The sequence below is a fragment of the Leucopleurus acutus genome (assembly GCF_964270905.1).
Source record: "Leucopleurus acutus genome assembly, chromosome: 4".
NCBI lineage: Eukaryota > Metazoa > Chordata > Mammalia > Artiodactyla > Delphinidae > Leucopleurus > Leucopleurus acutus.
In genome coordinates this window covers 122,260,435-122,285,979 of record NC_139146.1, presented here as the reverse complement: position 1 = coordinate 122,285,979, position 25,545 = coordinate 122,260,435, and the positions used below count along the sequence as shown (strand labels likewise).

At 36.3% G+C, this 25,545-nt stretch overlaps 1 protein-coding gene across 1 annotated transcript in view; it reads right to left on the bottom strand.

Moving 5' to 3' along the window:
* Positions 1-1,814: 1,814 nt before the first annotated feature.
* KLHL2 (kelch like family member 2) overlaps positions 1,815-25,545 on the bottom strand; it is a 126,289-nt gene continuing 102,558 nt past the window's right edge. The window contains exons 7-15 of the mRNA XM_082838949.1: positions 23,573-23,689; positions 22,242-22,391; positions 17,109-17,226; positions 9,467-9,664; positions 8,993-9,094; positions 7,698-7,826; positions 6,923-7,063; positions 4,278-4,421; positions 1,815-2,868 (exon numbers count right to left, since the gene is read on the bottom strand). Coding sequence (XP_082695075.1) covers positions 2,840-2,868; positions 4,278-4,421; positions 6,923-7,063; positions 7,698-7,826; positions 8,993-9,094; positions 9,467-9,664; positions 17,109-17,226; positions 22,242-22,391; positions 23,573-23,689 — 1,128 coding nt within the window. The 3' untranslated portion in view covers positions 1,815-2,839. The remainder of the gene's footprint in view (positions 2,869-4,277; positions 4,422-6,922; positions 7,064-7,697; positions 7,827-8,992; positions 9,095-9,466; positions 9,665-17,108; positions 17,227-22,241; positions 22,392-23,572; positions 23,690-25,545) is intronic.

Below are 25,545 nucleotides of genomic sequence, written 5' to 3'. Positions count from 1 at the left end.
AGTGAAAACAAGCTCAGGGCTCCCACTGATTCTGCATTATTTTAAGTTGTATAATTATTTCATTATATATTTACAATGTAATAATAATAGAAATAAAGTGCACAATAAATGTAATGAGCTTCAATCATCCTGAAACCATCCCCCGACCCCCACCACCATTCTGTGGAAGAATTTTCTTCCACGAAACCGGTCCCTGGTGCCAAAAAGGTTGGGGACCGCTGGGCTAACCCATTACATCACTATGTAATATTATGCTACCCTGTCTCATAACTCATCAACAGCTGACATTATAAATACATGGGTCCTCATGCTGTCTATAAGGGATGATAATAAAAACCAGGAATCATATGCCAGAGTCCATAAGGGATGGGAGGGGAACTGAAAGTATACACACCATTCACCTCAACCCCAGTCATCACTGCTTTCAGTCAAGAAGGTGTAGAGCCAAGCAAAGCAAGCAGCAGAGTTGCTTTACAATGCATTTTCATGGATATAACCTTGAACTCTGCTCACACCTGGTGGTTCCCTTGGCAGGATTTCTAAGACTTCTGACCTCTCTTTTTTGTACAATAATCTGAACAAGCCAGGAACATTTTTATAAGCCTAAACAAAACAAAACAAGATGTTTCAAATTGGAGAGACAAAGGCTGCCGGGGGGTGGGGGGAGTACATTCAAATTCTCTGAAATCATGGAGTTATGAATCTAGCTACTGACAAACCTTGGCAAACAGTTTTATGGTATAGCTATTAAAGCTTCAAAGAAAGAAAAGACAAAGAGGTAACTGACATGCTAAGTTTTTTAAGACTGTCACCCTAATAGATTATATTTTAAGAAAAGCTTTAAAGATTTTTAGATAAATCTTTAATTGACAGATTCATGGAGCGTTTCATGGAAAATTAGTGTTTGGAAGTGATCAGGAAACATAATGACACACTTTTCTTGGTGCCACTGTCAGAAGCAGCTAGCATTGCTCCAAGTTCATTAGATCCTCAACATGTTTGTTGACAATGGATGTGCTTGGAGCCACACTAATGCAGAAATTCATGTTTTCATAAGGTGAACACAGGCTTTTTCTTTTTCTGATTAAAGTCTTCATATTTCCACTTACAACGGAAAATTCAACTAAGTTGGTAATAAATGTGGTTCTATGTTTAAATGTGAATACTCTATATTAACTAAACAAATTTTATCACAGGTATAATTCTTTCCTCTTGATTATTGACTGTTCTCACAAGAGCTCATGCCTACCTTTTAAATTTCTGAGAAACAGCCACTATACCCCATCGCCCCCTTCCATCTCCTCCTCCTCCTGTCCCAGCACCTCAGCTGTCCACCCCACTCCCCCATGCCCATTTCCTCAATTCTTTTTATTTGGTATCAAAACCACAATTTATTTCTCAGTTGTTTTAAAGTAGGTATTTTTTCTTTGACTTTCTTTTTGGTCCAGTGCTATTTGTTTTATCTTTATCTTGTGCCCTGCCCATATTAGGGACAGAAGAATATAAAACTTTAAATTTCACCAATCCTTGTGAGACTTTTTCCTTGATTATTAAGGTAGCTTTTTCTTGGAGAACAGTTTTCCATGACTTCAGTTGTTGAACTTAACAGACTTGCCTTGTAGGTTTCTTTGGCAACAAATTTTAAATATTGATTTATGAAGTTAGAAAATGCAAATTTTATAAAAGAATACAAAAAGTGAACAGGCAACTTTCTTAGTAGCAAACTAAATAGATAAAAATCAAGGACAATGTGAATCAAATAATATACAAACTTTTATTCAAAGTTAATTCAAGAAAGACATATTTTGGTCATTTTTAAAGTAAGATTAATTGAAGATCTCAGAAAAATTCTATCTGATCAACACAGATGGCTACTCACAGAAAGTTGTCTTTTCTGTTAATAGCAGCTAAATTTATACACACAGAAAAAATTCTTAAGACCATGCAAATTCAGTTGAATTCCATACATTCATTATATTCATCAAAAACCTGCAGTAATGTTCATGCCAAACTGTTAAGAAAAAAATTTGAAATACACACCAAAACATGACCAAGATTAAACCAAAGAAAATAATAAATAAGCATAATTTATATTTTATTTTAAAAAGTTTGGCATCACACATGTATTCAAGTGTGTTACACCAGTTCATTCCTCAGAAGTGGCATTTTAAAGTGTTAAGCATTGTTAAATATCAAAAAATACAACTCTGTTTTACAATGTAGTACTGGCATAATTCAAAGTACTGTGCCAATTATAAATAGTATAATCAAGTTTCAAACATCTTTTCAAACATATTTAAAGGAAAGCAAATAGACACACATTTATATGCACACAATTTATTATACTCATGTAATCAAACATATTTTATAAAAGCAAACAGTTTTATCCCTCAACTAGTTTGTATACTTACACAGTTTCATACCTGTTCAAAGATTTTCAGTTCCTGTGTATACAGATTTTCAGGAGAAGGAATAAAGATGAAACTTAATTTTACAAGAACACATATTTATCCCCCTTCACAAAATAATCCAGTCATTCAAGATTGGTAACTAGTCTTTGTGAAAGCAACTATTGTCCAAAGACTACAGAATAATACTGCAGTCCAAGTTTCTTATTAAAATTCAGTCAGCTGCTGCTCACTGCAGAAAAGCTTACACGGTGCATCTACCAAAAATAATCTTCAATATCTGAGGCCTATAAAGGCAGATGATCTTATCTTCTGCGGAGACTTAAAGTGCAGCTACGAGTGGAGAAGTGCTAGACTCTCAGTCACTTCAGAAGTACTTGTTGAAGTCTGCTTCTTCTCATGTGTAAATGTGCTGAAAATGTCCTTCAGGCTCATAATGGTTTATCAATAACTGTGACCCCTGAACAAAGAAACGAAGAAATAAAACAGAAGTCACAGGAAGCATTCTGTATCTCTGAGAAAATACTGAAGTTTTTATATTATTACTTAAGAGGAACTGAACAGATCATGATGTTTCAAAATCTCTTTCTTAGAAACTTTAGTATTACTATCATTTTAATCTAAATGACAATGAAATCTTTGTTTAAAAATTAGGGACCAAAACTACATAAGACTATTCAATCCAGAGCTCGTCTTTTGCTCTTCACAGTTACAATTAAGGGAAAATAATTTTACTCAAGAAATACTAAGATCCACTTAATACTCAGAGGGGCACAAACAGACTTTTAAGAGTGATGAATATTTTCATTACCTTGATTGTGGTGGTTTTGTGGTTATATACATATGTCAAAACTAATAAAACTGTACACTTTAAATATATGCTATTTATTCTATGTCAGATATATCTCAATAAAGCCATTTTAAAAAATTTCACGTAATTTTGAGGAATGCTATCCTGGGATCCTACTCTATATATCAATAGTTCTATTAGGTGTTGTTTTAGATGACAAGTAACAGTGATGGTTAATTAGTATAAATTTCTTTTTTCCCCACTATTAAATCTATATTAGAATGTTACTGAAACATTCTAATATTTAAAGCAATATAAATATCATCAGAATAAACTACATGCAACATATACTTTTAAAGACTCATCATTATATTTATTAAAGAGTATTACCATTTCTCTTACGAAGAGAATGGACCAAACTGATATTTTATAATTTAATCAGTGCTGTGCTTAAGTAAGACAATTACTCTGTAGCCTCACTGTAATAGTATCACATGGAGCCCTGCCAGGGAAGATGTTATAGGGCTCATATCTTTTGGATATTTGAGTAATTAAAGCCTTGCTACATTGTGAATTCCATGACACTGCATACAGATGTAGCCATATTAAATTTTATGATGCCACACTGGAAAGATTTGTAATTTTGAATACAAGTGACTACAGAATGACAAAAGGATACTAGTGCTTTATTTCAGAATATACATATCTGATATTAATTATTTTGAGAATAAGAAATAAGATATACTTTGAGAAAAGACTTCCTTCTTATATAGGAGAAAAACATTCTTTTTTTTTTTTGCGGTACGTGGGCCTCTCACTGTTGTGGCCTCTCCCGTTACGGAGCACAGGCTCTGGACGCGCAGGCTCAGCGGCCATGGCTCATGGGCCCAGCCGCTCCGCGGCATGTGGGATCTTCCCAGACTGGGGCACAAACCCGTGTCCCCTGCATTGGCAGGTGGACTCTCAACCACTGTGCCACCAGGGAAGCCCCGAGAAAAACATTCTTAATGTAAAAATCATAATGATGTAATCCTTTCGTATTATAATAGAAGACTATAAGAAAACTGAACAATTATTACCTGCGTAACTTCTCCCTGTGCTCATACAAGATGACACAACTGTCCATTTATCAGTTGTTGGGTTATAATATTCTACTGATGCCAAGTTACAGGAACCATCATCCCCTCCAACTACATATAACAGACCGTTAACTGCACAAACTCCTTTAAAAAAATTACACAGAGAGAAAACAATTATTTTAAAAATTTGGATGAATATAAGTATCCCTGAACGTGTCTGGTGAGGTGATCCAGAGACACGTACTTCCTGGAAAGAGGCAAGGAGAGAAGATGGGGGAACCCGAAAAGAATTCCTTTATATCTGAGAATCTAATACTAACTGTAAGCTCCTACTCATATGTTACTTATGCAGTAGATGCTTTATATATGCATTATTTCATTTAACCTTCACAATAACCTTACTTTACAGGTTAGAAACTATTTTAATCCCCATTTTATTAAAAACAATAGAAAATTAAAAGTCAAAGAACTCTCCCAAAGTCAGCTTCTAAGGAAATCCTAAGGAAAAAGGAAAAATAAATATATATATTAGTAGAAAGTAAAAATGATTCTGAATTTTAATTATTATACTGACTGGTCAACTATTTTATCTCCTTTAAAAGGGAAAACAGTATTATTTATTTAATTATTATGAGAATAAAATATTTTTTGGATTTTTGCAAAATTCAAAACATCTAGAAAAGTATAAAGAAAAAAAGTCCACCACTAATCCTATACTGCTTAGAATCCTGATCATCGAAATTCTGGCTCTTTTCTACATGTATATACTCAGACACTCCTTTTTTTTTTAACCCCAAAGTAGCTCATACTACACATGCTACTTTTTACTCACTCCCACCAAACAATATATACCTTGGACATTTCCCCAAGTTAATAAATACAGATCTACATAATTTTTAATGGCTGCATAGTATTCCATGTATGATAATACCATAATTTGTCTTTTACTGATGGATTTTAAGTTATTTTCAGCTTTTTTGCTCTTATCAATAATGTTACAATGAACAAGGATCTCTTGCACATTTTGCATACTTCTGCAATAATTTTCTTAATATAAATGTTTACAAAGAAAACTGCTGAGTGAAAAGATAAACACATTTTAAAAGCTCTTTATTTCAATTTATTTTTTAAAAGCATATTTAATAATTTTAAACACGACTCAGAGCTTTTATGAACTGGTACTACAGGGCATCAAAACATCCAGAAGGGTGCTGCCCGCACACTGGTCTCTTTACAGACAGTTTTGCTAACACAATTAATAGGTGCTTGTAGATTTTTAACGTAACAAAATAATGAGCCCAAATCTCTACACAGCATTTAAAAGCAATAGTATCTTCTGTGCAAATGGAGTGGATCTGCTTTACTCAAACTCTGTTGTGCTACTATGATAGTTTCTCGACAGGAAGCAAACTCATATCATTTTAAAGTAGTTCAAATACCTGAAAAGCAAGAGCAGGATGACAATAGCTCTACATACACAAAGTATCTCCTTATTCTTCTGGCTAGAAGAAATGAGCTAATTTTGATTTGAAAACAATGAAACAAGGGTAGAGAAAAAATAAGACTAGAATAATCTTTAGGAAAATAATAACAAAAGTTCAAATGCAAATAAATTTCCTAATCCAGGAAGCACATGCATGTATGCTTTTCTAACGTCATATGTGCTGGGCCCCAGATTTGTGGGTCTTACTATTAATAGTTCTGGACTATCCATAGCTGAGAGAGTTTTAGTACTTCACCAAGTACCAGTTGTACCAGTTGGATGAGGTAAAAGGTCAAGTAAATTAATTTTATATTTTGCTCTGTTGAGCAAGTTCTTGCAGTCCCATATACTTATCTCCCTTAGTGATCACATTTAAATTAAAGAGAAATTAAGAAGAACATTTCTGGGGGGATGGAGGGTGCATCTTGCAACATCATCCAGTGGTATACAGTGAGTTTGAGAATCATCAGGAACTTATTTTGGATTATGGGAACTGGCATGAAGACAATGGCATTTTTAAGAAAATGAGAATTTCCCAAAAAGACTACCCAGGTACCCTGAATCTATTTTCCACTTCTATTTCCCTTCTACAGATCTTCTTTTTAAGTAGGTAGTTCCGTACCTACTTAAAGAGATCTTGAAGACCTCAGCTTTCTTAAAATTATTGTTGTTGTTATTTTAGCTTTTCCATTTTCTAGAAACTCTTAACTGTATTAAAATGAGGTTGCTTCTTCACGCTTCCCCTCCAGATTCAGATAAACAACTAGCTTTTTTATCTGGTATAAATATTTACTCAACTAGACTAAATTCCCTGAGAACTGGGCTCCAGAATGTGATACAGGTAGACACTCAAAAATGTCTGTGGTAAGAATGAATGAATTCAAGTATCAAATAAAGAGGGTTCTTCCTCTAATTAAGTCTCTACATTCATCACCAAAAAGTAAACTTTGACAGATATTATAAGTTAACAGAAGGATCACATCAACCTGTTATGTTCAGACACTATACTAGGCATTCACTATATAGGATTATTAGAAACGTTTCTGCCTTTAAAGAGCAAGTCTATTAGGGAACTCAGATCAGTAAAAGAACAATGGAAATACACAGTGATACCCTGAATACAATTCAGTATAAATTTCGTAATCATAAACTAGATAGATACCTGCATTTCTTCTACACATGTTCATATCTGCAACCTGCCTCCATGTGTTGGTGGCGGGATCATACACTTCAACACTTTTTCGTACTAAAGGGCCATCATGACCCCCGACAGCATACAATAAGTTGTTTAGCACACCAACACCTGTAAAACACAAAGAACCAAACAATAGTAGAGTAAAAGGGACAAGAAATTTATAATATATTAGGGTTTCTTCAAATGACTTGTAAATAAAACTTCTGAAATGATTATTCATATTAAAAGTCAATATTAAAGCATACAGCCTAAGAAGTAGAAACAAATAGAATTACAAATGAGAATCTCAGAACTATTGTTCTAAAAAAGCATGTCAAATACAATAAAAATAATATGGAGGTGAAACACAGAGAGGGAAGTCCTTTACATGAATCTTTTGAAAACAACTTTCGTGATAAAAGCAAACCAATATTAGAGCATAAAATCTGTAAGCAATGGATATGGAGTTGATTATTAAGCAAGTTCTCCAATAAGCACTAGAAACAAAAACCTAAAAGTAATGCCAAACAATATAAATAATTAAACAAAACAGAAGCCTTTAATATAACACTTTAGAAATTTTACAAAGTGAAATTTAAGTGCAGCTACCTACCAACTCTACCTGCATAATGCAAAAGACATTTTAAGTGTCACTAGAATCAGCATATATTTTCTGATAATATAAAGAGATGCCATCATTTCACTTGTTTAATTCTTTTCCATCATTTCCATGCTTCAATTACTAAATGAGGTTCTTATTCACCTGCTCCACTCCGTCTGGTACTCATTTCTGCTATATAGGTCCACTCGTTTGCTGTGGCGCTGTAGCATTCTACTGTGCTCAGACACTGACGTGAAGCTCCATCATAACCCCCGACAGCATAAAGCAGACCTAAACATGGAATCACAGAGAAAGCCAAATTCATAAAAAGCTATTTTTTCAAGTCAGGAAATAATATATTTTCCTCCTTGGTAGCAGAGTTTACCTTTAAAGTATTAGGAACTATTTAAAATCTTGCCTAATGGTGATAGGTGGACTTACCAAATCATATTATTAAGATCTGCAGAATATATATGATATTAATTTAACACTTTCATCAATAATCTGACAGAACAAGAAAGTACACTCAGTATACCTTTGGATAAACACTGTTTGGTAAGTGAACATCCTGGAAAACCAAATTAAATATCAAAGTTATCTTAGTAAATTGAAAAAAAAGTTGAATCAAGAGTCAGTACCAGTATACAATGGAATATTATTTGGCAATAAAAAGAAGTACTGGTAAAATGCTACAGCATGAACAAACCTTGAACATTATGCCAAGTCAAAGAAGCCAGTCACAAAGGACCACATACTGCAATGTATGATTTCATTAATATGAAATGTCTGTAAGTGGAAAATCTATAGAGAGACAGAAAAGTAGATAGTGTTTGCTGAGGGCTGGGAGGATGGGGATGATAGCCAAGGGGAGTAGGACTGCTTTGTGGGGGTAATAAAAATGTTCTAAAATGAATTGTTATGACAGATGCACACTGGATTGTATACTTTAAATGCATGAATTGTATGGTATGTGAATTCTATCTCAGTAAAGCTGGTAAAAGAAAAGTTGGTGCAGAGGATTATACCCACCATGGGGAGGGGGTGGGAACCCACAGATTCGCCCAACCAAGTAAAAAAAAAAAATCATACTAACTAAACTCTTTTGGGGGACAAAGTAGGATATAAATAAATAACTGTGGCAACCCATCCCTTAAATGTTAAACAGCCCTTCTCCAGATGTAAAATTTCATATTCATGCCATCTGGTTTGTTCCCCAGATGACTGTATTAAAGTCAGTTAGTAATATTACACAGGTGACACAGAGAGAGGGAGAAGGAGGGGGACAGAGAGAGAGGGAGGGGGACCAGAGGGCAGGCGTGCCTTATTTTAAAAAGGGATAACTAGCATTTTCCAATAGCCACTATTTCCCTTTTAAATGGCCCTTTGGTTGCCCATTTAGAAAACCAGAGTCCGGGTTACAGGAAGAACCACTCACAACCATCGGGAAGCCGACCCACCTCCAACTACGGCAACACCCACACTGCTCCTCCTTGTGTTCATGGGGGCCACGTGGAACCACTCGTTAGACTTGATGTTGTAAGCCTCCACCGAGGACAGCCCTGTAATAAAGCACAACGCACTGCACCTCAGGTTCCTTATATGTATTAGTAGGGGAAATACTTCAGCTGCATTAAAGTGGGCCAAAATCCAATTATGTGACGAAGAGGAAGAGCGAGCTCCTACGCAAGCTACTGACATTTACTGGCTTTTTAAACTTGGGAAGATGACTGACACTGAAGCATGAGAAAGAAAATTTACATACTGAGCACGCTTAACATCATTTAAAGGAATTCTGGATGGAAATTTTAAACTTATCTTCACAATACCTGTTAAAACATTCAAATGCCTCCTAATTTTGCTAGGCCTTGTTCCATAAATGTGATCGCTATGTTAATTCTAACAGCAATGAAGCAAAGATAAAAGAAAATTGCCTGTACTCCCGTCAAAGCCTCCTACGGCATATAACAGTCCGTTCAACACAGCAGCCCCCAGGGTGCTTCTCCGGTCTCGCATGTTAGCAACACTGGTCCACTGATCTTTCACGGGGTCATAGGAATCCACAGTGCGGACCCTTAAGGAGCCATTAAAGCCACCGACAGCAAAAACGAGTCCAGCCATGTAGACCATCCCTGAAAAAGAAATACAGCAGTTAATGATGCATGTGCAACCCAACTGCTACCAACATCTAAAGACTGCATTCCAAACAGTCTACAGCTGTTGTCAGAACAGAAGTCCCCCTCAGGAGAAGCCTGGCTGAATAGGTCCTAAGAAACACTATTCATTAGTGAGAATATAGAATGAATAGACTGTGCTCCTTACTACTACTGAAAAATGCAATGGCATGGGCTGAGGTACTATTTTGACTCTTGGCTTCTTCAAAGACTTACTTACAGACGTAAACAATGAGCCAATATTTTCCAACTACTTGAACCTGTACACATCTCCCATGGCTTTCAATTTTGGACCTTCTACTCAAAAATACCAGACCAAGTGCTCTTCAAAAGAATCAAGGGCATGAAAGATAAGGAAAGACTACGGAACTGTCACAGATCAGAAGAGACTAAGAAAACATGACAACTAAATGCAATATAACAAGGGAGGATCAAGATGGCAGAGTAGGAGGACATGGAGCTCACCTCACCCACAAACGCATCAAACATACATCTACATATGGAACAATTCTCACAGAAAACCAACTGGAAACTGGCAGAAGATCTCTTTTACAACCAAAGCTGCAAGAAAGATCTCCATGTAACCCAGCAGGATGGGGGGAAAAAGGCATTCAGAACAGGACTGGCACCCCTGGGAGGGATCTGTGAAGGAGGGAAGGTCCACACAGGCAGGACCTCGCCCTGGGGAGCCCCTCTGCCTGCTACGAAGTCTGCCAGGACAGACAGAGGGACTGGAGGTGTTACAGACCTGGGTTCTTGGACTCTTCAAGCAACAGAAATTGATAAGAGGCCAGATGAGGAATTCAGGCAAGGCTTTATTGGGACTTGTGCTTAGCACGAGGGAGCAAAAACAAGTAACAGGTTCCCTTTCTTGCTCCCTGAGGAGAGGGGAGCTGTTTCCTTAAATGGGGTGAGAGTGGGGGCACATAGGTGGCTCAGGCTGGAGGCGTGGTTTAGGTGGTCTGCCCACCCCTTGGTGGTGGTGTGTGCAGGGATCATGCCCAGTACTCTGCTTTTGCTCCTAGCACTTCAGAAGTGGCAGCTGGGTTTTGGCCTTATTATTCATAATTACCCTGACTACACATGTGCACAGTTATTTTTAGTCCCTTAGAGTTTCTTTGTATTCTGTTGCTCAAGGAGATGTTTGTCCAGGTGCAAGCACTGCAGTAAAGGGTCCCAAGTCCCAGGTCCCAGCCTGTCTCAGAGGGGCCTGGTCTCTGCTCTCAAGGAGTGTGTGGGTGCTGGTTTACTAGCAATCAGAGCAGAGCTGATAGCTGTAACCTCACCACGCTTCCCAGTCTGAAATGCATGATGGGCAGGGATGCTAGTATGCACAGCGGCTAGATGCTGAGTCTTGGGCAGACGGGCCCAGGAAGAGGACTCTGTCTACCTGCATGGAGACAGCTTGGACGGCCTGGGGTATGGCCTTATCAAACCTCAGAGTCCACTGTCAGCATTCACACCATGGGGGAGGGTCCAGATCCAGTGGACATTGTTGGTGCACACACTGGGTCACACCACAGAAATGCATGTTTTGGGTGGGCAGCCCCTTGGGAGGAGTATACAGGGGTTCCTTTTCTGTCTGGAGCACTCTAGTTCTGCCCAGCCCACACTGAAGCTTGGAGCCAGATCTAGTGCAGATAGGTCCTGGGAGAGGCCTGCCACAGAGGCAGCCCAGGTCCCAGGTGGCAGCACAACCACCTTGACTCCTGCAGCCACAGCACCCCAGCCCCCAGCACCAGCCCACTCCACACCACACACCATAGCCTAGCACTAGATGTGGGACAAACACAGTGGAGAAAGGGACATGACCTTGGGCTGCTTCTGGGCAGAACTGCAGATGACTGCAGAGGCGGTGCATAGGTTCACTGTGACCACATGGGCCTCACTTGCTTCACTTCACCTCCTTTGCAACGGAGGCCTCACTTCACCTCCTTTGCAACAGAGCAAGGGCAATGGAGCCATATCAAATCTGAGACTCAGGGTTTCTACTCAAACAAATGGGGAGCAGACCTTGCCCCTGACAAGGCTGTGACATCCACAGAGAAAAGAGGAGGCTGTGCCCAATATTCAGGGCAGGCTCTAGACACCACAACTCCAATCACGCCCCCTTATCAAGGGAATAATGGCCAGCACACTCTAAGGAAAGATATGGTTGACATACAGCCCTTGCACCAAAAAATACTGGACTTACACAGTCTATACAGGGATGCTCCCACATAAAAACAGCCCTTTCAGACCACAATAGACAACTGTTTCTCCTAAATTCATAGAGACAGACGAAGTCAAGTAAAATAAGAAAGCAGGGGAACTACTCCCAATTAAAAGAACAAGAGAAATCCCCTGAAAGAACAAATAATGAAACAGACCTCTCCTATCTACCAGACTTATAGTTCAAAAAGGAGGTAATAAAGATGCTGAAGGGATTAAAGATTATTGATAGAAATGCAGATCACTATAACAAGGAACTAGAAACTATAAAATGAACCAGTCAAAACTAGACAACTCAAATTGAAGAGATAAAAACAAATCCAGAGGCAATGAATTGTAGACTAAATAATGCAGAAGAACGAATAAGTGATCTGGAAGACAGAATGATGGAAATCATCCAATCAGAGCAGCAGACAGAAAGACAAATGAAAAAAACAAACAAACAAAAAAACCCCAAAGTAACATACAAGATCTATGGGATAATATAAAGCATACCTATGCAAAATAGGCGGGTTGCAGAAAGAGAAAAAGGGCTCAAAAATGTATTTGAAGAAATTATGGCTGAAAACCTCCCAAACTTAAGAAAGAAACAGATATCCAGGTAGAGGAAGCACAGAGGGTCCCAAACAAGATGAACCCAATCACACCCACACCAACACATTTCATAATTAAAATGGCAAAAGAGATACTAGGTCAAAAAACAAGCCTCAACAAATTTAAGAGGATAGAAATTATTTCAAGCATCCTTTCTTTCCACAACAGTATAAAACTAGAAATCAACCACAAAAAGAAAAATGGGAAAAAACTGAACACATGGAGACTAAACAACATGCTACTAAAAAACCAATGGTCACTGATGCAATCAAATAAGAAATCAGAAAATGCTTTGAGACAAATGACAATGAAAAACACAACCTTACAAAAACTATGGGATGCAGCAAAAGCAGTTCTAAGAGAGAAGGTCATAGCCACACAGGCTTTCCTCAAGAAAAAAACTCAGATAAACAACCTAACCTACCACCTAAAAGAATCAGAACAAGAACAAACAAAACCAAGGTCAGCAGAAGGAAAAATAATAAGGATAAAAGAGGAAATAAAGAAAATGAAGATCAAAAAAACAACAGGAAAGATCAATAAAACCAAGAGCTGGTTTTTAGAAAAGATAAACAAAATTGACAGACCTCTAGCTAGGCTCACCAAGAAGAAAAGAGAGCGGATCCAAATAAACAAAATAAGAAATGAAAGAGGAGAAATAACAACCACAGAAATACAAAAAATCAGAAGAGAATACTGTGAACAGTTATATAATGACAAATTCGACCTCCTAGAAGAAATGGAAAAGTTTCAAGAAACATATAACCGGCCAAAACTGAGTCAAGAAGGAACAGATAATTTGAACAGACTGATTATTAGAAGTGAAATATAATCTGTAATGAAAACAACTCCCTGTAAACAAAAGGCCAGGACCATACAGCTTACCTATCCTTCTCAAACTATTCCAAAAAATTACAGAGTAAGGAACACTTCTAAAGTCATTGTATGAGGGCACCATCATCCTGATACCAAAACCAAACAAAGACACTACAGAAAAAGAAAATTACAGGCCAATATCTCTGAAGAATATAGATGCAAAATTCTTCAACAAAATATTAGCAAACCAAATCCAACAATACAGAGAAAGGATCATATCTCATGATCAAGCTGGATTCATTCCAGGGTAAAAAGGGTGGTTCAACATACGCAAATCAATCACTATAATACATCACCTTAACAAAAGAAAAGAAAAAAAACACATGATCATATCAATAGACACAGAATAAGCATTTGATAAAATTCAACATCCACTCATGATGAAAACTCTCACCAAAGTGGGTATAAAGGGAACATATCTCAACATAATAAAAGCCATTTATGACAAAGCCACAGCCAACATAATACTCAACGGTGAAAAGCTGAAAAACTTCCCGCTAAATTCAGGAACAGGACAAGGATGTCCACTATTACCACTTCTATTCAATATTTTATTGGAAGTCCTAGCCACAGAAATCAGACAAGAAAGAGAAGTAAAATGTATCCAAATGGAAGTGAAGAGGTAAAACTGTCACTATTTGCAGATGACGTGACACGCTATATAGAGAACCCTAAAGACTCCACACGAAAAGTATTAGAACTAATAAATTCAGAGTGGTGGCAGGATACAAGATTAATATACAGAACTCTGTTGCATTCCTTTACACAACAACAAAATATCAGAAAGAGAAAGTAAAAAAAAAAAAAATCCCATTTAAAATCCCAACAACCTAAGAATAAACTCAACCAAGGAGATGAAAGACCTATACACTGAAAACTATAAAACAATGATAAAGGAAGCTGAAGATAATTCAAAGAACTGGAAAGAAATCTCATGCTCTTGGAAAAATTAATATGGTAAAAATGACCATACGATTTACAGATTAAATGCAATCCTTATCAGAATATCCATGATATTTTTCAAAGAACTAGAACAAATAATACTAAAACTTATATGGAACCACAAAAGACCCAGAAATGCCAAAGAAATCCTGAGGAAAAAGAACAAAGCTGGAGGCATAACTCTTCCAGACTTAGACACTACTACAAAGCTACAGTAATCAAAGCAGCATGGTATTGGCACAAAAACAGACATATAGATAAATGGAAGTGAACAGAGAGCCCAGAAATAAACCCACACACCTATGGTCAATTAATCCACGACAAAGGAGACAAAACTATATAATGGAGAAAAGACAGTCTCTTCAACAAATAGTGTTGGGAAAGTTGGACAGCTGCATGTAAATCAATGAAATTAGAACATTCCCTCACACTATATATAAAAGTAAACATAAAATGGTTTAAAGACTTAAATGTAAGACATGATACCATAAAACTCCTAGGAGAGAACATAGGTGAAACATTCTTGGAAATAAATCATAGCATTATTTTCTTAGAGAAGTTTCCCAAGGCAAAAGAAATAAAGGCAAAAATAAACAATAGGACCTAATCAAACTTAAAAGCTTTTGCACAGCAAAGGAAACCATCAACAAAATAAAAGACAACCTACGGAATGGAGAAAATATTTGCAAACGATGAGATTGACAAGGGGTTAATAACCCAGATATACAAATAGCTCATACTATTCAAAAAAGAACCCCAAACAACCCAATCAGGAAATAGGCAGAAACCTAAATAGACATTTCTCCAAAGAAGATATATAGATGGCCAACAGGCACATGAAAAAGATGCTCAACATCTCTAATTATTAGAGAAATGCAAATCAAAACCACAATGAGGTCTCATCTCACAGTGGTCAGAATGGCTATCATCAAAAAGTCTACAAATAATAAATGCTGGAGAGGATGTGAAGAAAAGGGAACCCTGCTGTTGGTGGGAATGTAAATTGGTGCAGCCAGTATGGAAAATGGTATGGAGTTTCCTTAAAAAAAACTGAAAATATAACTATGATATGATCCAGCAATCCCACTCCTGGGCATATCTGGAAAGGATGAAAACTATAATTTGAAAAGATACAGGCACCTCAGTGTTCAGAGTAGCACTATTTATTGGGTTGGCCAAAAAGTTCGTTTGGGTTTTTCTGTAACCTTGTGGAAAAACCTGTACGAACTTTTTGGCCAGCCCAATACAATAGCCAAGACATGGAAACAACCCAACTGCCCGTCAACAGATGATTGGTTTAAGAAGATGTGTTACATATACAATGGAATATTACTCAGCCATAACGAAGAATGAAATACTGCCACTTGCAGCAACATGGGTGGACCCAGAGAATATCATACTAAGTAATAGTAATATGCCAATGCTAATTTCTTAGTTTTGATAACTGCATCACAGTTTTATAAGATATTAATATTAGGGAATTACACACACACAAATAATTTGTGAGTAACACTTTTCTACACAAGAAACAAATCTTTAAGTCCAAGGACAAAATTCTGATGTACAGGAATTCATAAAAAGTAACATTGTTAAATGGCCAAAATAACACAAAAATAATGCAAGTAAAGTCAGAAGATAAAAGATTAATACAAATAAACATTCACACCACAAATGACAGACAAAAAGGCTACTTCCCATTCACACCACAAATGACAGACAAAAAGGCTACTTTAATACGTTAAGGCTACTTAACGTATTAAATCAATAAAATAGTATAATAAAAAAATGGCAAGAATCATGAACTGACCATTCAGAAAGATGTTTAACTTTCCTCATAATAAAAGTGCAAAGTAGATAATGAGATAGCATTTTTCACCTACTAGATTGCAAAACTCAATTTAATTATAAGGTGTTATAGGGTATGTAGGGAAATTTGTACCTTCATATTTTACTGTTAGTGGAAGTAATAATTGGTATATCTTCCTTGCATACTCTTTGAATCATTAATTCTAGTTCTAGAGTTTTATCCCACTAAAATATATTAGCATACATACATAATAATATATGTATAAGGAATTCATTGAAGTACTATTTATAACATAAGATTAAAAACAATTTTAATGTTCAATTAAAAACTAGTAAAAATTATACTACATCCAGATCCCTGTCCAACATACTAGACAGCTCGAAAGGAATGGGTTAACTTTATGCTGTTATGTAACAATTTCTAGGATATACTGTTAAAGGACTACCATGGTAGAAATGTTCTGTTATACTTAGAACTCATTTGCTATGGGAGCTATGATTTATGGATCCAGGTTTGAGTCACAGGAAGAATCCTTAGAATTTGCAACTGCCTCTTCTGATTACAGTTTTGGATAAATAAAGTCTATATCAACAAATGTTTGTAAAATGAATGCTTGGAAGAAGGAAACTGTGGCTTATTAGCTAAGTCAGGAATCTCTTAGAACCAAGGGTCCCAACCTTAAGAATTCTCAACACTTCAGCAAAGGTAAGTAGGAAAATATCCAGCAAATTGCTAGCTACTCCACTTTATACTAGAGAATCTAGTATAAAGAATATGTAAATTGAAGACAGAGCAGCTATCCCCATCGATGTCTTATGAGTTGCACGGGGCTCCTCAATCACTCTGTAATCACATGGTTATTTTAATCAAAGCTTTTCCAATAAAGATTCTTCTAGCTAATAAAATAAGACCTGAGAGAGAAGCTCCCAATGACCCAGCAATAGGGAAATGACCGCAATGCATGATGCTTACCTGCCCTACATCTCCTGGAAGGCAATTCTGCTACTTGGTGCCATCGTTCTTCTTTGAAGTCATAGCATTCCACACTGCGGATAGCCTTTGGTGCTTGTCCCCCAACCACCACCATTAACTGCAAGGGCAGAAGTAGAGGCACTTGAACCAACAACTACTGCATGTTCAGGGATTTAAAATGTCTTACAAAGACAATGACATGGAGACTATTAGGATGAAGATGGTAGGGGGAGCTGGGGGAAAACAACCACCTTATCAACATTTAATAAACATCAACAAAGGGGACACATGTATGTTAGAACTACAATTCTATTTTCTAGCACATTTAGTCAAAAATAAGGATATCAGAAACTAAGTTTCTGATCCTTCAAGCAAAAGCAGTATTTAAGCCAAAAACAGCAGGCAGTCAGCACTGGCAAGGCTGCAGTGTCATAGGGCTTGCTATAAACTAGATCCCAGCTTTGTAATGACCAGGGATTAGATCTCCACAATCTAGGAAAGCAGACAGAAGTGAAATTTATGTCAGTGGGTAGGTGAGATGAAAAGGACAATAAGGTATTAAAGAAAGATGGAAGAAGGAAAAAAAAAAACCTATTGAAAAAGGAGAACTAATTTAATTGGAGTTCACAAGAGAGACAGATTCCCAGATGTCAAGTAAAGAGACCTCCCTGGATGCTCCACAAATAAAACAACCAAGAGGACAGATAATGGAGATACTAGAAATCATAACGAATGAATGAAGAACAGTCCAGCACTGAGAATAAGTGAGGTCCATAAACTTCTTCAATTCAATTCAATCCAACAACTATTTATTAAATGCCTATCTTCCATATTTGATCAGAACTGTGCTAAGATGTTCTACATAAGAAATGTAAGACAGGGTCTCTACCCCCAAGAGCTATTAGATATCACTAAGGAGACAAGACTCTAAAGTACTTCAAGAACTATATACAATTATATGTGACCAGAAAGCTATGATTAGTTATAGACATTAATTGCTATTCCTGATCAGAAAATGAAACATAGCCATAATTTAGTGAAAGCTTCCTGGAGGGAGTAGAACCTTGAGAGATAGATGGGATTTAGCAATCAATGTGTTGATTTAGCAATCAATGTGTCTTTTAATGAGTATAAGTGGGCACACTGGGCACTCTTTGGAAACACTGAAAACACAGCTGTCAATTCAGAAGAACGTATAAGTTAATGATGTCACGTGTGTAACACTGTAAAGAATGGCAAGGACCTGTCAAGGGAAAAGTGAGATGACAGGAAAAACGGATGTTCAAAAGAAACAAAAAATGAAAACAAACAGAAGATGGAATGACTCATGCATACAAAAAGGGAAGGTTTGCAACCTTGACTGAGCAACGACCTACCTGTACTTGGAACTATAGAAAGATGGGTACACAGAAATCAGAATAAATCTTGTTTCCGAAAAGAAGCCTATTTTAGTAATTTATTTACTGGAAAGTATAAAGAATTTTAAAGGTCTTAAAAAGAAGACTGAATGTAGCACAGTTATATAATTTTTTTTCTGACCTGCCATTCCTTTAGTGTTGAATACAAATAAATAAAAGGAAGAATTAACAAAGAAAATCTGCAATACCCTTCCCTCCTAATCCCAAAGGGAAAAAAGGGAGGGGCAAGGTTATGAAATCACAGAGGTGAAACAGACAGTAAGATCAATCCTGTATCTAGAGGTCTATAGAAGACCTACCTGTGCTTAACTTTTAAACTCTGCCCAGCAGTTAGACAACAGTTGAAAGAGGTTTGGTTAACATCTCTGATGAAGATCAGTTTAAAAAAATCTCTAAAGGGAATACTTTTCAAATAATCCTTGAGAAACAATATGGTTTATTAGATTTCATGATTCTCAACTATGAATCTTGTGATTTCCACACAATAGTTCACTTCTTGTAGATCAAAATGAGGATGGAAGGAAATATGTGCTACCGAATATACAGAAAGGTAGTAATATCTGTTCTTTACTCACCCAAGAGAAGTAAAATGGGGTGAGGATTTGGAACTCCAGGAATGAGATAATGGGGAAAGGAAGAATGTATCATGGGAAGACAAGAGCAGGAGAGCAGGGATATTTGTATGAGATCAAGAGACGGTGATAAAAACCACTGTGCTACTAGCATCAAAAGAGGTGTCATGACTCTGACACCCCAATTATTTGTGACGCCTGATCTGAGAAACATCATACTAGTTTATGTTAATGCAAAGGAATAGAAAACTGGGAAGACATTTGTATGGAAAAGTTAAATGTGACGTATTTAAGGAAGGCAAGGGGTCGGGAGTTACACAAATTCAAGTGACCATCCTGAAATGTAGATCAATTAAACTTTGTTCTTTCATTTTCTTCACCTATTAAATATTAGTTTTGCCTCCTGAAATACCAAGTTTCATAATTTTCCAACTGGAAATCTTAATAGATATCCTGGGGTAAAAAAAAGAAAAATAAATATATAGAAATAATAAGATTGCATTTGTAAAAATACAGATTCCAAAGATAAAAAGAAGCTAACAACAAAGCACAGTAGCAAAACATATACAGTTTTTCATTATACTGTCCAAATCCAAGAGTGCCTTACACAATCCCAAGACGGTTTACTGACGATACAAAATATCGTCATATAAATAATATCTGAGATATAAAATAATATCTGAGATATAAAAAGATCTTTGATGCAAATTAGTATGCATCCACAGAATCAGAGCCTAATTAGTCACTGTCATGGTAGAAACATTATCTATTATTCCAGCATTGCTACCACATTTTGTCTCATAGGTCTTACCATGATTATGATATGTCAGCAAGAGAAATTAATCTTTGCCTCATTCTTACCTACCTATTTAGAATTAATCTTGAGTACAACCACTCTAAAATGACAAACAGTGCTACTGAAAAACGTGTCCAACACAAGCACTTTTGCAAAAACATGTGCAGATAAATAAACTTTGAGGAGAGACTATGCAAATGCAAAATCAGGAGCTGAGTAGCTCCCTGCTACCTGTCAGGTCTGCAACCCTCCTCCCCAGCCACCCTGAGAGAACAGAAGAGAACCTTCATGGATCAGCATACCCACCACAAAATCAGAGCTAAAGAACTGAGAAACCGAAAGTTTAATACAGTTAGGAGGGTCACTCCAAAGCCACAACCAGAGAAGCCCAGAGAGTGTCAACTGAACAGATGATCACAACTCTACATAAGAGAAAATACTTGATAGGATTTTACCAAAGACTCTTTAGAATGTTTTCAAAAGCGACATGCTTATTACAGAAATTAGAAGAGAATTAGTTTTCACTCTAAAGGTTAAGGCATAGCTAAAGATAGCAAAGCTAAAGATGCCAGCAGAGGGAACATGCAAGTTAAGTAGAGATCTTTCATAAATATGAAATGTTTAAAAAGTATTAAAGATAAAACAAGCTATTTAGAAGGAAGTTAAAGAGACCAGCATAAAAGAAATAATAATTCGAATGGGCTAAGCCTATGAACAACTTTTATAAATCTATTTTTTTGTAAGAACAAAAACTGACACCAAACAATATGGACAAATATGAAGTAATGAAGACTTATAGAGACGGCTACTTATAAAAGGAGGTAAAAGGGTATTTGGAAAATGTGAACACTTATAAAATCAGCAGACCCAGATGGCATGCATACTAAGGTGTTAAGGGAACTAGCTAATGTACTTACTGAGCCACTTACAATTATTTTTGAAAAATCTTGGAGAACTGAGGAGAGATCAGAAAATTTAAAAACGGCAAATACCAATTTTCAAAATAGGGTAGGAAGTGAGTGCCTTGTAAATACTTTTTAAGTGATAATAATTCTCAGTAAAAATTTAGAATATTTTGAGAAAAGCATTTGAACTTCCAGGAGCCTATGAAACGATGAGTAACACGCAGAGGGATGTTAAAAAAAAAAGCATGCCAAATTTGAATCTATATGATCCTGAATCTCCATAGATGTTATGTGCCAAATTATTTACTTTTTGGCTTAGATAATAAACATAATCATATAGACTGAAACTTCCTACAAACGGACTATGTTGGTAAGTGGGTATTTCTAATGAGGTATCACCAGGGAAAGTACTGAAGTCCATTTTAAATTAAAATATTTACTAATGATCTAGAAAAAAGGAGGGAGTAGCACATTGGCAAAATACAGTTGGTTCTAAATTGAGAACTCTTGTTAACACTGGGCAAAACAGAAAAACACTACTAATATGGATTTGAAGCAATTAAAATGTAGACTCCAAAAAAAATAAAATTGAAAAAACACTAAATAAAAGCATTAAAGTGAAAGAATTTAAAAGATTTAATTTAATGAAAAGGTAAAGTAATAACTAAAGGTGATATAAGAAAACAGTGGATAACAGATTAATTCTTATTTCTTAATTCATCATTGCCCCAAACACACATGAGAGCTAAAAATCAATACATAAATAAAAGCATTATATTATGGGTCATTCTGATTAGACCATACACAAAATGGTGCTTAAAGTGCTGGTCTCCTAGTACTGTAAAGATGCAAACAGAGCAGAAGGAATTGCAAACAGAGAGACAGAAATGAGGGGTTATTCGTAAGGAAAATTAAATCAGTAAGACATGAATGGCTTCAACTAAAAAGATAAAGGTAGAGTATGAACTTTCACAGAGCAATTACATGAACACTGGAGATCTGGGAAAACATATGGAAAATCTACACTGAAATGACTATGTATGATGTGTGAGTGAACCATCAAATAGTACACAACAGACAATAGGAAGGAACAAAAGGAACAAGCTAGCATCCTAAGTTCTTAGCAATTCTGTGAAACTAGTCGGTTTTCAGTTACTATCCAAACATGTAGCTTACAAAGAAACCTTTGTAAAGAGCTAAAAAAAACTCAGAAGGGACAAATACCAGTTGCCTCTGTTCCAGAAGAGTGACATCATGTAGTTTATAAAGATTAAGTGAGTCAAACAATCCCCACCCTCCACAGACAAAATTAATAGAGAAGTTGAATTATATACACTTCAATGAATTCCTGGGCACATGGAAAATCAGATGAGTAAAATATTAACAGCCTCACTATGGGCCTTTCAGATGAGGTAGTAACAAGTATGAACAGCAGATCCTACTTTGGGAAGGTTCATGGGTGTCCTCAGTCGGGTCCGGACACTCTTCATTAATATACGCTGCTCTGTTGGTAGCAGATGATACTTCATAGCTTCAATGAGGTAATCTTTGCAAGCACTGCTGTTCTTCACCAGTGCTTCTTCCTCAACCCTCTGGAAGAAGAAATCAGACCCACCCCATGAGGGGATAGCTACTTCATGATAAGACTGACAAAGAAACAAAATAGAGGAAAAAAGCAATAACTATCCTCCCTGGTTCAGTCTAAAAGTTACAGAGGAAAGTTTATAAATATCACTAAAAGAAAAGTAAATGATGCCCCCAAATGCTCAAGTATCTGGTCTGCAGAGCAAAATATTTATAAGTAATAAAGAAGAATTGCAATGAAAATTATATACTTCAATGTCAGCTACAGAATAATCTTTGGATCATATTATGTTCACCTATTTGTTATCTTTAAACATTAAGCCAAATAGTAAGAAAAATAAGAAACTTTAGATAATGAGTCCTTCAGGTGGGGGAGGAAATATTTATAAATTAAAGATGTCTTTTTAAAGCACAAACTAAATACCCGGAAAAGGAATTCAAAATACTTTATAACAATGTGCCTACACCACAAATAAAACTTGTCCTTGCTATCCCTGACGTCAAGTGCAGGACAGATTTTTTTCTGTTCATTTTCTTAAAGGCAGAGTACCAATGATTACACAAATTACAAAAAATAATGAGGCTTCAAGAAATTCTAAAATGTTCAGATCTAATCTCCTAATAAAGAAATGTTTCATTACATGGTTTCAATTATAAATTAAAATGTTGAAATGTTCCTAGTAGAATATTAATAAAACAATAAATTTAAAATTGTTCAGGGACTACTAAAGATCCATTTACTGCTATTTATTTCAAATAACCTGGTTTTCCTCAGTTTAGAAGTAAAGACAGAAACCAAATGCAAGCCACTGAAACTGTGAAGGAAAAGTAAAAAGTATTTGAGTTGAACATCAAAATTCCATTTCTACAGAGTAGTCAGAGCAGGCTATCAAAAGGAAAGCAAAGGAGATGCAGAGCAGTGACACAGAGCCACAAATGCATTTATTTACATGTACTTAAGTCACCACAAATACTGCCTCCATAAGTTCTAGTACTTGCTTACTCAAATCAGAAATAGGGAAGAAGCAAACCTGTAAGACTGGGAACTGCCCCAAGAGTTAGCAGCTGCCAAGGACAGCAGGTGCGTTTACTGCCCTCTGCCTAGTTACCACTGTGTAACAGGAATCTACATGCTGTCAGCCCAGTGACATGGAGTAGGTGTACTCATGTGTTTTGCAAATGCTTTTACCTGAACTAAATATTCCCGAGGAAGTAAAGGTAACCGTACATGTTCCATCAGCCGAGCCATAAATTCTTGCCTTACGTCCTTGTCATGATTCACCCAAGCTATTACTGCTTCAAATACCTTGCCGAAAATATGGGGGAAAGAAAAATAAGTAATGAGTTATGTACCAAAGCATCTGAATAAAATATAATATTACATTTTGTATACAACTCTTGCTAAGACATCCAAGTTTAATCCATGGCTCAAGTTTTTCAAATCCTGACTTATGATGCACTTGAAAAGTACATCCACTCCATTTCTTTCTTTGCTTTTTATTTTTTTCATTTGGTACTTAGTATGTACTTAATTTAAGAGGTACTCTCAGGAACTTTTAGATAATACAGTATTGTTAGTCACATTAGGTCTCCAGAACTTTTTCATCTTATAACTAGAAGTTTGTACCCTTTGACCAACATCTCCCAGATTCCCCTACTCCCAGCCCCTGGTAACCACCACTCAACTCTCTTTCTATAAGTTTGACTTTTGCGTCTGCATATAAGTGAGATGATACAGTATTTGTCTTTCTCTGACTTATTTCACTTAGCATAATGCCCTCAAGGTCCATCCATGTTTGTCACAAAAGACAGCATTTCCTTCTTTTTATGGCTGAGTAATAATCCATTGTGTGTATATAGCACCTCTCTATCCATTCATTCAGGTTGTTTCCACATCTTGGTTATTGTGAAAAATGCTGCAGCCAACACAGCAATACAGATACCTCTTCAAGAATCTGTTTTTATTTCCTTTGGATACATACTCAGAAGTGGGACTGCTGGATCATATGGTAGATCTACTTTTAATTTAGTAGGTACTTTAATAAGTACTTGAGTACTTTTATGTATTTAGTGAGTACTTTTTGCTGGGTATTTACTACATATTTCATCAAGTACATTATCTAATCTTGAACTTGAGTGGTAGCGGTGATAATTTGATGATATATGATCTAATTCATTGTTGACAACCTTTCCAAATTGAATTTGGTTCTACTTACTTAGATTTAAATCTAAAGTCCCTTTTGAATAAAGCACCCAAAATAATAAAGCAAAGTGATATCTGGAATGAAAATCATGTACTCTTAGCAACAACTCATTTTTTGGCTTTTTCTTTGGGTTTACAAACAAATGCTGGACCATATACTTCTAAATCAAGGATCTGCAGAACAGATTAACTCTCTTTTGTCACAACAGTAGACTGTATTAAAATATAATATTTTATATTAAAAATAATCAAAATAATAAGGGCATTACAACATATATGTATGAGAAAGCTAATAAGCTATTATGAAGACAGTATTTGACTACATAATTTCCTTCCAGACTGATGAATATACAACCCAGTAATCTTTAATGGGTTGTAGAAAATGTCTGATGATATGTAAATGAATAACTAGGAAGCAAAAAATAGGTTATTTTGATGCAGGTATAGAGCAAGAAGCTAAAAATAATCTACATTATAATTAATGAGCCTCTTTAATTCATTCAGTCACCAAGTACCTCTATGTGCCAGATGCTAGAAGATAAAGAAGGTCCTGTCAATTCTATCTGCTATTTCTCAGCTCTGTCTTCTCTTCTCCACCCCTCTTTCTACCACCCTATGCCAGATCCTATTGCTCACTGGTAACTTCAACATCCTTCTATATGACCCTCACCCCACTTTTGGTCCATTCTGCACACCACCACTTTGGAGCTAGTCTCCAAAAATGGTCCCTAATAAACCACTTCTCTGGTATCCACACCTTATGTAGTAACCTCCCACAGGAATCTAAGCTGGCGCTGTGTAACCAACAGAAGGTTGTGGAGGCAGTGCTGTGGGGCTTCTGAAGCTGGGTCATAAGATGCCTCTGGTCTCTTGAAATGCTCATTTGGGGGAAGCCACGTGTCATGTAAAAAGTCTGGTTACTGGAGATGAGATGCTATGAGACCCAAGCCAGTCATAGA